This window comes from Lycorma delicatula, chromosome 3 (assembly GCF_047948215.1).
Source record: "Lycorma delicatula isolate Av1 chromosome 3, ASM4794821v1, whole genome shotgun sequence".
Lineage (NCBI taxonomy): Eukaryota > Metazoa > Arthropoda > Insecta > Hemiptera > Fulgoridae > Lycorma > Lycorma delicatula.
Window position 1 is genome coordinate 24,329,562 of NC_134457.1, and position 16,197 is coordinate 24,345,758.

General features: G+C 31.2%; 1 protein-coding gene across 1 annotated transcript in view; it reads right to left on the reverse strand.

Moving 5' to 3' along the window:
- LOC142320820 (WD repeat-containing protein on Y chromosome-like) overlaps window positions 1-16,197 on the reverse strand; it is an 89,341-nt gene that overhangs the window by 59,875 nt on the left and 13,269 nt on the right. Inside the window, exons 4-6 of the mRNA XM_075358795.1 lie at window positions 12,188-12,382; window positions 8,283-8,493; window positions 1,545-1,750 (exon numbers count right to left, since the gene is read on the reverse strand). Of these exons, the coding sequence (XP_075214910.1) occupies window positions 1,545-1,750; window positions 8,283-8,493; window positions 12,188-12,382 (612 nt within the window). The remainder of the gene's footprint in view (window positions 1-1,544; window positions 1,751-8,282; window positions 8,494-12,187; window positions 12,383-16,197) is intronic.

Below are 16,197 nucleotides of genomic sequence, written 5' to 3' on the forward strand. Positions count from 1 at the left end.
TAGTATAAACTATTTTCAAGAAATAAAAGACTCTACTAATAAGTATTTTAAAATAGTTAAATCTGTAATTAACAAAAGAATCATTTTAACTTATTTATAATCAACTACAATTCCATCCTACAAAAATCACTCTATTCAGAATCTGCATAGCTGCAATCTAGCCTACATTCATAAACTAGCCAGACATATGAATAAAATATTAAGTCATACACAAAATAATCCATTAACAACATAATTAAGGAAGTATACATTTAATGTATACATGCTTAGATAATGTAGTCTGGAAGCAATATTTAACTGCATTCACTGGTTGTATATCAATTTTCAACAAAATGAGGTGACCAGACACAATAACAGGTTTCTCCCCTATTTGAGTAGACAAACATTGTTCAACTACTTGGACATATTCTGATGTAACAGAAACAAAATGCCCATATCATTGTCCTGAAAGTAATATAAACTTTATATATTCCAGAGGCTAATATGTTTCATACTTTACTTTATGCTAATATGCTTTATGCTAATATACTTTATATATTCCAGAGGCTTTATGAATTCCAGAGGCTAATGCAAGCCATATGATGACTTTAGTACTGTGCAATAGCTCTCAGTCTATTTCTCAAAGAGGGTTTTTTATTGTCCAAAACTGGATGTTTTGTTTATCAATATGGTCATATCAACTCTTTGGTAAACAAGGTTATAGAGTCCATTTTGGGAATTGCTGATTTACTTTTCTCCTTTCTGATATAGTTTTGTTCTTTTCTTATATTATTCAATATTTTACATTATTGTTGGGAAAGTCTGAACAAATTTCAGAGTTTTATGTATTTCTTTTAAATAATTTATTGGTGTTTTTCTTTATCATTTTCACATGATGTAACAAAAAAAAACTTGTATAAATAATTTGATTTTAATAAAACATTGGCTAGTGGCATTGTCAAAAACAGAATCTTAAAACTTGTCTACAAGTTTAGAAAATCATCTGTACTAAATTTTTAATCTTAAGAAAATTCACATAATTATTCTATACTAGAACAATCTGTGAAGAACTTCCATAAACTAAAAAAAAATGTCATAACTAAGTTAAGATTTCTCATGTTTCAAGCAGGCAAAACAAATAAATTTATATTTTTTTAAATTTTGCTATGCAGAGGGTGAGTCTTGCAAACCAAATTTACTTCTACTGGTTTCCTCTGTTCCCTAAAAGAGACTAATGGTCCTTTCCGGATTTTTCTGTAAACTCAATTTGTACTTTTTCTTTGCATTGCAATTTAATTATAGATTTCAATATTAATACATATTTATTTTAATTTTTTTCAAATAATCTTCTCTTTTGAAAATAAGTAAGAAATAAATATATAATTAAAATCAATACAACAATGGAAATCTTAATTTACAAATCTAATTTATATAAATTTATTTCTTTAGATTTACAACATTATACCTTGAGAAATGACTTAGTGTAAAAAAAAACAAAATGTAAAATGTAAAAAACAATGCAATAATAAAATCTAAATATGTTATTCAGGATTATAAAACAATACCTGAATGCAATCAAATGTCGTCATTCTCCATACTTTAATGATTCTTGCCTTACATATTGAATAAAACATATTAGTATCTTCTTGAATAACAATGGCACATATCGCAGAATGATGGCCTTTCAGAGTAGTGTTTGGTTTAGTAGGAACAAAAGGACTCCAAACACGTATCAACCAATCTGTTCCACCCGTGACAATTACATGCAAAGCTAACAAAAATTGTTAATATTCAATTTAAAAAAAATTTTAAATCTTAATCAGCTTTTTTTTTTACTACTAATTAATTGCATAATATTAAGTTATTTTATTCAATACTCCTTTATTTTATTTAATTAAATATTCCATTTTATTTAATTAATACTCCATTATTTAATTTGTAGTTGTCAACATAAATATTGATCATGCAAGTGTAACTTAAATTTGAAAATGGTGTATTACATGAACTTAGAATAAAAACCATAACACATCTAAACTAGCAATCCCACATTGAAAATATTTTGTATTCAATACAGAATAATAGGTTGTTTTTGTTCGAAAACTGAAAAAATTTAAACAATTTTGAAGGATAGATATATTTCTGAACATCATTTTTTTTTTTGTTACAAAATGTAATTCTGAAACTACTCTTGCTTATTTATTTTGTAAGGAATAAAATATAAATGATTAAAAATATTTTTTTAAATTTCTAATTGGAAAACTATTTTTCTTTAATGTTTGAAAGAGAATTTCCAATTAGCAAAATACTTACTAGCCAACGTCCACTCTTGGCTGTTGTTGGCAGTTTAACAACTGATTTTCAAAATTCAAGGTTCTGAGTTCCAATTACTAATAAAATTTAGTTGCTTTCATACAGATTGGAATACTTGACAGTGAAAACTGATCTACTTTAGGATTGGCATTCAATTTACCAGACATCTCAAGAATGGTCGACCAGAGTCTGCACTAGACTATACCTCATTTACGTGTTGTACATATCATCCTCACCTCATTGAGCCATGAGAAGGTTGCTTTATTATTCACTATTTGAATAGATTGCAATGTACGCATAAGGAAAACAAATATTCAAGTTAGATTCATATATAAATAATTTTTTCCTCTATCAACCAAAACTTTTTTATGAAACAAAGGTTTTCAAAATTATTTGTCTTAGTGGATGTCTGATGATATTGATGGTGAAGTTCTAGCATTTCAGCCTTTTATTCATAAGATTTTGGATTTGAATCCCAGTCAGTCCGACATTTTTCACATGCTACAAAATTTGTTTTTTAGCATAAAAACTAACTGGTAGGTTTCTATAGTTTGCCATAAGTCTGTACTCGTCAAAATGAATAAATTACACTGGTCAATATAAAATTTTGAACTGAAAAGGGAGTAGGTCTTCTATGTAGTATTTTACATATTGAATCTGAATATACTTTCAGAAACAACCCATCACGTAATGTTCTTAAGTTATAACCCCTTAAATTTATTTGTTCCATCATTCGTGGAACAAACAATATAAATAAGTTAGTACATCTATGTGTTTGCTTATTTACATTTGATTTATATTGTGATGCATGCTGTAGACCTAAATTTGATACATAACAATCGAATGATGCCATTTTATGTCAAGCCAGACATGTATAGACATGTCAGTGAGTCAAGTAATGAGTAATTCAATGTGATGAAATTTTCTTCAGTGAGTTCAGCTCTTAGTATGACTTACTGTGTTCTTTAGTTGTGGTAGTGGTTTTATCAAACATGTATTGTAAAGATTGTTTCATATGTGATGCCATAAATTTAGCAAAAGATTTTATTTTTATTTAGCGAAAGTTGTTACAGAACAACTTTTGGCGTACCTATGATTTGGCGAAAGCCTACTAACCATTATGATGACTGCTATTTTTGCTTAACAAATGTTACTGGTTTCAATTCAAACAATAAAAGCAGAATTGCATACCCAAATGTTCATTCAGCTAAGAGACTAGTACTTCATGGTGTTGATCTACCGATTCAGATCTTCTTGGAAAGAGATTTCTGATTCCTCAGAAGGCTGATCAATGAATCCTCAACTTCAATAGATATTAATTACATTCCAGAAGAATCAAATATTGAAACTCACCTCATCACTCAAGCAGAACTGAGTGACCTAATTTGTGACTTGTATTTGGTTGAAACAACATGCAGAAATCCTAGGTTCACATCTTTAAAAATGGATTTTATTAAACAAGTATACTAAAATTTCAATATATAGAAATAAAAATGAAAATTTACTGAAATACTTTAGAATTGATGATTTAGGGACCACGATGTTAGGGAGCTAATATCTGAACTGGAGATTGAATATATTATTCATAATCAATGTTTTTTATGGACTCATCAAAAAGAAGCTTAAAGGCAGTGTTGTTGTATAAATTTTTTTCTATACTGGGAGCATAAGCTGTAGGAATGAAAGAAACATATCAAAGTATCTCAAAAATTTAAAAAGCTATAAGTATGATGAATACTCATGGTGAATCATTGCTGATCTGAAAGCGATTGGGTTTCTTCTCGGTCTCCAGAGTGGCTTTACAAAATATATGTGTGTCTTGTGTTTGTGGAATAGTCAGGTTACAGATAAACACTACCCAGTTGAAGACTGGCCAAAAATAAATCAGTTTACCCCAGGAAAGGAAAAAGTGGTCAATATTCTCCTTGTTGAAGCAGATCGTATTATTTTACTACCTCTACACATAAAACTAGGCCTGATGAAGAATTTTGTAAAAGCATTAGATAAAGATGGAGACTGCTTTAAATATTTAGCTGAGGTTTTTTCACAATTAAGTGAGCCAAATCAAAAGAGGGAATATTCACTGGGCCACAAATAAGAAGATTAATTCGTGAAAATATATTTGACAACAAATAGAATCCTAAAGAACTAACAGCATGGAAGTCATTCAATCAAAGACGTCATTGCTGGTTTTCTTGGAGATGAAAAAAGCTGAAAACCATGACCAGCTTATAAATGAACTCTTAGTGAATTACAGAAATTTAGGCTGCAGAATGTCATTGAAAATTCATTTTTTAGATTCTCATTTGGACTTTTTCTCTTTAAACTTGGGTTAAATCAGCGATAAACAAGGAGAAAGGTATATTGCTGATGGAACAACATTATCAAGGCAGATGGGATGAATCTATGATTAGTGACTATTGCTAGATGGTAAAAAGAGAAGACTTCACTGAACACAAAAGGAAAATAGAAAAAAGATAATTATGATAAAAGTAAATGTTTGTAAAATAAAGGCAGGAATTTTAATTGTAATTATTATTATTTTTGTATTCTATGATTTAAGAAGTTTCTCTGTTTTAAAGGGCCATAATAAAAACTCTGAGGGTGATGAAGAAAAACTGATTTTATCTTAAGATTCAGCATAAAAAATACATTCTAATTCGCCTACTTTTATCTCAGTTCCAAATTATTATTTTTTTGATCTGTTATAAGCAAACGATATAAACAGAACAGAAATTAAGTAGGTAATATTTTAAATGGATGGTGAATTGTTTATGCTTCATTAAATAACTTTTTTATTGATAAGATTATCCAAATACAAAGACAATATCTGAAAACTGGATGTTATTTTTCATTATCTTTTATTTTTATGTTTATTTTGCGTTTTATTTTTCATTTAAACATTTACTCAGCTACCAAAAATTACAAAACCAAAGATAAATTCATCTCTCAGTAACATATTTGGTAAATTAAGTTGAAAGATTAATCTTTCATATACTTGTATAAATTTAAATTGGGCTGATAAACGTTTTCACGGTTGGTAAATGGGCTAAAAATATTATATTACCAACATTTCTTAAATTTCTGTACAAAAAGATAGTCAAAAGAAATTAAGGATCATTGCAAGGTAACAAGATGGGTTTTACAATAAAACAGGAACAAAAACAAAATCATCGATATGAATTTTAACTACATTTATTTATCATCATATATACTTTAACATAGTTGTAAAACTATGGCCACACTCAAAAGTGTGAAAAGAAACAGGCACAAATCAATTTTTCAAAACATCAAAAGTAAAACATAAAAGATTTAAAATTATGTTGTCACCAATAGCTAGGGGAAAAGTACAACTAATTTATTTTTCAGATGAATTGAACTAAACTTACTCATGTTTTGAGTTTAATTTAATTTCAGTTTTATCTAAATTTGACTCAGTTCTGAAAAATAAGTGCTCTATATAATAAGAAATAGCATTATAAATACAGGGTCATTCACGGGAACCGGATGTTTTTGAAGTGGGTTGTACTCGGGCGTTCGTGGTGGGAGGGGCACGTGGCTGGTGTCTGACGTTTCCTTTGTTCATAGCATTTACATTTTAGTCGTTGAGATGGAGCCGTGGACGCTAGACCAACGCCTGTACGCGTATGACAGTTTTGTGCGAAATGACGAATCCGTAACTGCTGTTCACCGAGATTTCCGTCGTCAGTTTAATATCCACCGAAATGCAAGTGTCCCTTCTCGTAACACAATATTGCGATGGGTAAACAACCTTCGAACAAGTGGTTCAATGTTGAAGAAAAAACCATCGGGTCCCCGACGAACTGCTAGCACTCCGGAGAACATCGAATGAGTAAGGGAAGCCATTGTCAGAGAAGCCCACGCCACTCTATTCAGAGGCATTCAGCAGCGCTTCAAATGAGCACAAGTACGGTAAGACGAATTCTGCATTTCCATCCTTACAAGATAGCCGTCGTGCAGCAGTTAAACGAGCAAGATTTCACGCAGCGATTACAATTTTGTCGACAATGAAAAATGAAAATTTGTTATTGTTAATGAGTGATGAAGCCCATTTTCATCTGAATGGCTTCGTCAACAAACAGAATTGCCGGTATTGGGCAGAAAGAAACCCACATCAGCTTCACGAGAGACCACTTCATAGCCCAAAGGAGACTCTCTGGTGTGCAATAGGAAAGGTCGGTGTTATTGGACCATATTTTTTTGAAGAAAATGACGCTGCCGTAACTGTAACAGCTGATCGTTACATTGCGATGTTGAATACGTTTTTCATCCCTGAGTTACGAAACCGGGGAATCGATTTTCAAAATGTGTCATTCCAGCAGGATGGAGCTACAGCGCACACAGCGAGGGCAACGTTGGCTGTTCTCCGTAACTTGTTTCCGGGACGGATCGTTTCCAGATTCGGCGACATTCCTTGGCCCCCTCGGTCCCCCGACTTGAGTAGTTGTGATATTTTTCTGTGGGGGTTTCTGAAATCGCGTGTGTACGGCAATAAACCGCGTACATTGGAGGACCTAAAGATCGCAATTCGTCATCACGTCACCCAGATTGATGTAGACATGCTACAAAGAATTGAGGCCAGTTACCGTGAAAGGCTACGTATCAGGCTATGTATTGCCCAAAATGGACATCACTTCCTGGGCATAATTTTTCGTTCATGTGTAAGTAACAAATGCTTTGATTTTACAAGTGTTTCATTACCAATAAAACTTTTTTAAAGTAAATATTCAATTTTTTATGATTATTTTAAAAACATCCGGTTCCCGTAAATGACCCTGTATTAACAAATAAAACAATCCTCAAATACATGAATTTATTTGGCAAAGGATAGCTGAAACATAATGTACACTGGAAGGTAACAGGAAAACAAAATGAACACAAAGTGACTGGTGCTGCCATCTTGGTAAAGGTTATTTCTTTACTACTAATATTCTAAAACTTGACCTACCACCCTCTCATTTTCTGTCAGTCACCTTGTATGGAGTCAAATTCAGATGCTATGTCAACTTGCGTAAAACAATTTGCAGTGACTGAATTTTTAATCACAAGAAAAGTGAACATTAATGATATACATTGTCATCTAAAAGCTTTTTATGATGAATGAAACTGTTAAAGTATTGTCAATAGGTGGGGAATAAAGTTTTGTGGATCAGAAGCTAGTAAAGTGAATATTGAGGATGAACCTCGTAGTGATCAAGTAGTTTCTGTGAGTATTAAAGTACCAAAAGAAAGTGAATGGTTTAACTTAAAATGGCCTTTAAAACAAATTAGGAGACGTGTGTGTCATATTACAATATACGGGGAGCCAGTAATTTTCCATTGTGATAATGCTTGGCCACACACTTTTTTTACAACTGCTTTACAACTTTTTTACAACTTCTTGTGAAGTTGAAATTTGAACCCATTTCACAACCTCTATACACAACAGATTTGGGCATTGTGATTTTACTTCTTTCCACAATTAAAGAGGGATATTAAGGGTATTCATTTCAACATTGATTGATAAGCTGAAGGAAGCATTGAGGTCATGGTTATTGATGGAATGAGAAAACTTTTTCACTGTTAATAACAAATGGTGATAAAATAGAAAAAATAAGTTTTTGTAGCAAAAAAAATGCACTTTTATACCATGTTTTAACTATTTATTTTCATTTGCAAGTTATGAGGGCTTTGCATTACAGTTCAGTCACTCTTTATATTAAACTCAGACAGCACAAATTACCTTTCTTTCTTTCGATAGGTCAATGGGCTGTCATTCTGACTGCACCATAAATTGGTACCATAAACATTGTCACTTGTCTTGATGCTGAATGCAATAAAAACAGGCCCGTGATCCATTAATAGAAATACAGATTAAAAAATTACATTTTAAGAATCTTTCATACATTAGAAGTGAGTTATAAAAATTAAGTTATAGTAATTAATTTGTTATCAGGTTTAAATAAAATATTTTCAACCAGAAAATTTATTACATTCACTGAAATCAAAACATGAAATTCCACTGACAGGAACATTAAATTTATAGGGTGGTCTTTGCTGTCCAATGTCACCTAGGGCCATAGAAACATCAGGTGTCTTGCAGCATGACAAAAATGATTTCAATGCTGGGTAATAAGCAATTTGACTCACCCAATCATGGTGCAAATTAATAAATGAAATAACTCTTAGGCCTTGAAAATTTCCCTGAAAAAAGAAATGAGAGGTAAATAAATAAGTAAATAATTGATGTATTACTCATCAAAGCTTAGAAAGCTCATTTGACACAATAGAATGGGGATAGATTGCTGGACCGGCAACTTCTTGGATTATGATGTTCTGCACAATGTCCCCTTAACTGTACTCTTAGCAGAGCCAATGCTACTTCAGATGTCCTGGGTAGAAATACTGAGCATTGATGGTAGGAACATTGACTTCAGCAATCTATGAACATTTATGTCTCTGTGGTGGATTTTGATACTGGCCAACTAAGAAAAGACCTTCCAACCAAATTACCTAAAATTGTATAATTTGTTATTAAATAAACATTATTATTCAGTTGAGTTTTAAATAATATAAACTTAAAGTTTGGATTTAAGTTTAAAAATTACGCTTTCTAATTTTTTATGAGTAATACTTTTATTTTGTTAAACAGTTAAAATTTAAAATAAAATAAAATTCTTTAATAAGTCATGCTTTTAAGGAGAGGCCAGAAGTGTAAATGAGAAATTCTTATTTTTTTGAATAACTGCCATCACTTGTGTCTATTTTTTCAATCCTCAATACAAAATTAATAAAAGCTTTAAATTTCCTTCCTTTGGAAGGAAAAAATATGTTTTGGATCTCAGTTTTCCTTTAAAAAAATACTATTAACATTTCATAAAAATTCATCTTGTTATGGTACTTTGACAAAAATTTTACTCAATGATTTCTACAATTTCTCTGGGGAAATTTCAGAACTTCCTTTTGTCATCTATATACACTTATTTATTTTTGATGTGTTCTTCGAAATATATACTATATACTGAATTAATATATATTTATTTAACAGGGTGAAATATTTGGTCTTCATGTTTAAGTTATTTTTTTTTTTTTTGGTTTTTTTTTTAATTCAATTAACTCAACTACCACTACTTGATCACTTGCTTCATCTTACTTCTGATGATTTCACTATTACATACAGTATTCCATTTTTATCCTGTTTGTGTTGATTTAGCCAATTTCCTCTTAACTTCCACTTCAGTAGTGACTACTGAATAAAGATGAATGTTAGGTCAGGTTAGGTTAGGATTCTGATATTCAAATAAAATTTCTAGTTTAAAACATAAATAAAATCAAAAGGATCAAATTAATTTTCTCATAATGAAGTGTGTATGACACATCAATTCATCTGAAGCATATTCAAATGCTGTCCAATTAAACATTACACGTGTTTGAGTTTGGGGATAAATATCTTAGAAGTGTATTGTCAGATTTCCATAAGTATTTGTTTTATGTTAGTTGCTTCTCTAAAAATTATTCATACTTTTTTGGGAGGTTTTTCAGGTAAACCTGAAAAAGAGAAGAGCCTGGTTTTACAACTCTGAATCTAGAGGCTTTACATTGACCAAAAAAACTAAAAAAATTCAATACCTGATTATTTAAAATTTTGACCATTAATCATGATATTGTTTTAAGTGGATTTCTGGACTTTTAAAAATAATAAATTCTGTACTAAAGCATTTTTCTACCGCAACTTATTTTTTTAAGGCAAACAATCAGAAAGATTACTATGAATAATGCCCAGTTCACAAAACAAGACCGCCAAGTCTGTTACACATAATAAAAATACTTAATTTGGAAAAATATAACAACCATAATTGTGGAAAAAAAATTTTTAAAGCAGAAACACAAGAAAAATCAAATGCAAGAGGTAAAGGAAGAAGCGACAAGAAAAACTTCATTAAAATGGTTATAAATAACCCATCACTCAAACACATACAATAAGAAAAAAGCAGCTTCCTATTTAATCACAAAATATATAGTTAGAATAAAAAGCAACAACACATTTAAAATTAACAAAAAATTGAGTATGTACAGTATATTAACTTAAATCAGGTGGAGGTGTAAAAGCTATCTCATATTTAAAATATGTTGTATAAGTAAATTAAAATTGTGGAAACAGCTTTCTGAACAGTTATTCATTTAAACAGTGCATACATTTTAGTCATAAAATGGTGTGCTCCAAGTGCAACCAACGTATGACAACTTCTTCATGGCAGTTGATCTATATGGTAATAACAACTGTTTAATATAGTTACCATAATTATTTTTGACAATGGCTACAGACTTTTCAGTTGCCACTCTTTTTTCAACTGATGTTTCATGAAACATATGTAACAGCATGATAACGTACTTTGTAATGGTCAGCTTCATTACTATCAGGTCATTTTTGTTCATTACTTGAGATTCTGATTTTGCTAAGAATTCAGCATAAACTTGTATAAGAATTATAAGCATTGTGTTTGATGAAAACAGATATAGATACCTCTATGTCCAAAATTATTAGGTGTATTGTTCACAAATCATTCAATAATCTGGTATTGAATTTTTTAAATTTTATTTGGTCAGTGTAAAGCCTTTAGAATCAGAGTTGTAAAACTAAGTTCTTCTTTTTCAGATTTACCTGGAAAACCTCCCAAAAAAAGTATGATAATCTTTAAAGACAATCAACAAACATAAAACACAACAGGTTGATGCATATTTTATGAAAATCTGACAATCCATTTTCAAGATAGTTATCTCCAATACTTGTTCATTACTGCTTTAAATGTTCTTACTGGGGCAGAGAACACAAGAACATGATGACATCCTTCCACAAAATTATTTAAGGTCATGAATATAGAATATAGCCCAGCAGTAAATGTGCTGGTTTCCTAAGGCAGAATGTTGGTCACTAATAAAACTATACTGTAACTGAAATACCTTGCTTAAAACCAGCAATTTAGATAACCAAATTCATGTGGCAAAGGATGCTTGAAAACTCCTGCTGGAATATAAGGTGATTAGATAAATTAATACATGCTTTCCTACAGTAACTTAATTAAGAAATGAAACTGTGTTGTAGGAAGCCTCCATAAAGAGAAATTATGATAAGCAGCACATGTATCACTGCTGTCAGTGCTATGATCTTGTACATACACAGGAACTGTACAATTGGGACATTCAGCGTAGAGGTTATGAAGCCTGTTTCTAAATTAAAAAATTTAGTACATATTCGCGCGAACAGAATGCTGGAGTTGTGACTAACACAAATCATAGTTTTTAGTTGCAACTCTTTGTGACTAAATCTATACATGAAGTTCATTACATGCATTATGACGTTGTTGCCAGAGGGTATGCTAACCAATCTCTGAAGTTTTGCTACTTGATAAAAAGGACTAGTAATAAAACAGTTTTTTGTGAATCGAATCTAGCATTTTAAGATCTCTTCTTCTCAAGGGTAAATAACAGACCCAAATCTGAGTTCTTGCTAAAAGCTTGTACAATTATACTATTTATGTTCAGTTAGAATCTACCACAACTTTTAAAAACAGTGGATTTTGAATTCTTTTAAGAGAAACTTACAAATCTAAATTTAAATGTACCTACCTTGTTTAAACCTTTTGGAAGATTTAAACAGATAACTTGAACTTCAATTTTTCAACAGCAGTTCACATATAAAAGTAAAGCCTAATTAAGGATAAAATTTATTATAATACAATTTACAGTGCTTGTTTATCAGTTTTTTTTTTAAAGAAAAGTAAATTTAGCAACCAAAAAATAAATTTATTCTTAGTTAACTGATTACCTTTGATAGAATAAATTAACCAATAATTAACTTATCTTCTTATAGATTGTGTTCTTATAATATCAAACTTACTTTCATAACAGCATCAAAACGATAGTGAATAATATCTACTCCAGGAAGTTGCTTGAAAGGACCTCTAGCATGAGTATTAAAAAAAAAAATTAATATAGATCCACCCACATCACCCAACAGCAGTTTTGAATCTTCTTGTATATCAGTACTGAAGCAGTAGTCCATACAACAAACTGCATTCACTAAACTTGTGATCTATTTCAATTTAGAACAAAATAAAAATAATTACGCTAAGAAAATCAACAAAGAAAAATTAATGTGTATTTTTTGAAAAATTAAATAACATAAATTCAAACATGTAAGCAACAAAATTAAGAACTCATTCAACATCTTCAGAGGTAAGTTTGGTGCTCTGAGCAAGGTAGAAAATGCCATCTCTGTTCTTGTTGTTACATGCAGTTATCCATGATAGTTGTCAATAGTAAAAATTATATACAAGCTATTCACTTCTTTAATGACAATGAATGCTGAAACAAAAATGGTGGAACAAATACTGGATTGAGAATGGAATAAATAACCAAGTTATGATGTGTAAAAAATAATGTTGAAAGGTGCAAATACTAAGATAGGAAAGGAGAATTTACGGAAGCATGTTGTGGGAAGAGAAAGCCTTCAAGATACATCAAACGATAATGGGGTCAGACTTCTCAGTTTGGCAATACCTAGGAGTTATGAAAGCAGTTAGCACATGTTTTCAAAGAAAAAACATCCACAAAGAGACTTCATACTCACCAGATAGTGCCACAAAGAACCAAATAAACCATGTTATTATTGATCGTAGGCATAGAAGCACCATAACAGATGTTTGTAGTGTAAGACGAGCTGAATGTGAGACAGACCACAACCTAGTGCTGGTCAAGTTTAACCAAAAAATAAGTGGAAAAATGAAAGAAGCAAAGCAATAAAAGACTGATAACTGTAGAAAAACTTAAAAGCAAAGAAACATTGCAGGAATTTAGAATAAAGTTGGCAAACAGATTCCAAATATTACAGGAAACAAATAGTTCAGGGGAAGGTAGGAGTAGAAAAAAATGGATAAATTTGTGGAATACAGTCTGTGAGTGCACAGAGGAGGTGTGCAGGGTTAGAGAGAAAATCAAACGAACCATGGGTTCGTTTGATTTTCTTTTTCGAAGAGTGTGGTAGAAAGAAAGAAAGTTAATGATATTTGGCTACAGATACAAAGGGAATTCTTTCAAGAAAACTGCAAAACCCAGTTGAGAGAATTTAGCAGAACTTTAAGAAAGAAAAAAATGAGAATGGATTGATAAAATAATATATAAAGCAGAGGAAGGTCGCATTACTAACAATACAAGAGACTTTTATTGCACAATCAGTTTTTTTTAGGAAAGGTTACACACCAAATGTGTATGGAGTAAAGGATAAAGAAATTCAGAGAGTGGGTGCAAAGCAGTCCTTCAAGTTTGGAGAGCACATTTCACAAGCTATTAAAATGGAAAATACAAGGGAGATGAGAAGAGCAGTTTGAAACACCTAATGTGCAGCCCTGGATCCCAAATCCATCACAAGAAGTAAAGGAAGCAATTCAAGAGCTTAAAAACAATAAGACCCCAGATGAAGATGGTATAACAGCAGAGATATTGAAAGTAGTCAGGGAGAAGGGGCTGAGCATTTGCACAAACTGTTAGAGGATCTGGGAGAAAGAAATAATGCCAATAGGAATGGAGATAGGCTATTATCATACTCGTTCACGAATAGGGGACAAATAGTCATGAAATAATTAAGTAGCTTTACAGAACAGTACATATAAAAAAAAGTCTTTTACATGATAGTACAAAAATGCCTGGAAATATATATTCCTCAGTAATTGGGGAACATCAGGCTGGTTTCATCAAAGGAAGATCAACAACAGACCAACTTTTTATTTTAAGGGAATCCTTAGATAAATATATGAAGTTCAATAAAGTGGTGAATGTTTTAATAGTAGACCTTGTTAAATAAAGCTTGTGACAGCATAATTCACAAGGAAATATGCAGAAAAATGCAAAGCTTCAGAATCCCTGATAAACTGATCAGATTAGCCAGTTTGAGTGTACTAAACTCAAAGTGTAAAATTAAAGTAAATGGTAAAGTAATTCATTGTTTGAAGTAAATTATACAGTAGTGAGATAAGGAGATAAGTTATCTGCAATTAATTTTAAACTAGCTTTAGGAGTACTACGGAAGGTAAAGGAAAGTAATATGGGGATAAGCATAGGTACAAAAATAAATGCTCTTGGCACTTGCTGTTGATATAGAGATCAAGGCCGAAAACCGTAGGATCTTAAGGAACTAGTCAAAACCTTAATTAAAGAAACAGATTTTGTGAGTCTTAGAATTAATGATTCTAAAACAAAGTTCATGCAATTTGGTGGAAAAAATATAAAAGAATCATAACACAATAGACTGAAGATCAAAGGATTCAAAGGAGTTCAAGAAACAAAGTATTAGAAGTTATTGTCTAAGAATAGTAATGAAGGTGAGGTCCAAAACAGCAACAGGAGCTTATAGGCAAGAAGCTAATAATATCCAAGTTACTATCGAACAGTACCAAGATTCAGATTTATAAAACAATCATCAGGCCAGTGTTAATAAATGGGGCTGAAAATTGGATCCTTAACAAGAAAAAAGAGCAGAAAATACCTTTGAGAAGAAAGTTTTAAGGAAAATTTTTGGTCCTACATTTGAAATTGGTAAATGGAAAATAAGGGAAAAGAGAGAAATAAGAGAAATGTAAAAAGATCTAGATATTGTGGCACAGATCTCAGAGCAGAAGTCTGATAGGGCGGAGCATGTCATAAAAAATGAGGAAAATACTATACTGATTGGTGTGGAAAACCGGCAAGGAAAAGATCAGTTGGAATACCAAGATCAAGATGATGGGGATAAATTCCAGGAAGATATTCCAGTGGTGAGAGACAGGACTATGTAGAGGCACTGTATTAGTGAGGCCAAATATCAACTGGGGTATAAATGGCCATGGAAGTAAGTAAATATTAATGACAAGTGAGATGAATGGTATTAAAAGAAAGTAAACCAAAATAAAAATGTCAGTTTAATGGTGGATACTTGCAAATCCTCCTACTGCTTGGAGATAATGTGATTAATGCACCTGTTTTTATATAAACAAGAATAATCTGTCACTTACTTACTTATCTGAGGTTTAAGTGGCACCAATGCGGGTTGTCTTGTCTAAGAGTAATGATATTCAATATGCAGCCAATCCTAAACAGAATGAAGGTGTCATTTATAGGTCTAAATAACATTTGCATTTCAGTGGTCTGATATGCTGTTACATGAAAATATATTTGGCTCAGTGAAGAAAGCATTGAGAAACACATCACTCATTACCCTCCTTAGTAAACCTGCCTGGGGTACAAGTTATTGTTGGGGTTATCTGTGCTAATTTTAGGAGTGACTATCTTGTGACAGGTCACCTACAACCATTATGATTATCCAAAAAAAAATACATAGAACTTTCAAATTGTTCACCATAAAACTTCAAAAAAATAATTATAAACCATATTTTTATAAACCAGTGCACTGATAACTGCAATTAACAGCCACCGTAAATCACAATTAACAGAATGCAGTAGCGGATTAACTATTGACAATAATCTATTATTGTTCAATAAAGCTGTAACCATTAGTTATAATGAACACATATTTAATTTTTTAAATATAGCAAACAACAAATAAAATATTCAACAGTGAGCTGTAATTCAAACAGATGAATGAATTTAACAAAGTGAATGTAAAAATCTGTCAGAAAAATGTAAAAATCTTGTACTAAGATCTTATCATCCATTGATATCATATTCCAATGATCTAGATAATACATGCATAGTTTACATACCAGTACCACACATTAGCAAATTGGAAATTGAGTTCTTTGTTGTTTAATACACAACATGCTTTCATCAAAATGAAGACCTAACATTTTTTATGTAGTGTATTTATGATATTTCTTGGTAATTTAACAATAATTTTGGTGTATCACTTCACTGCAA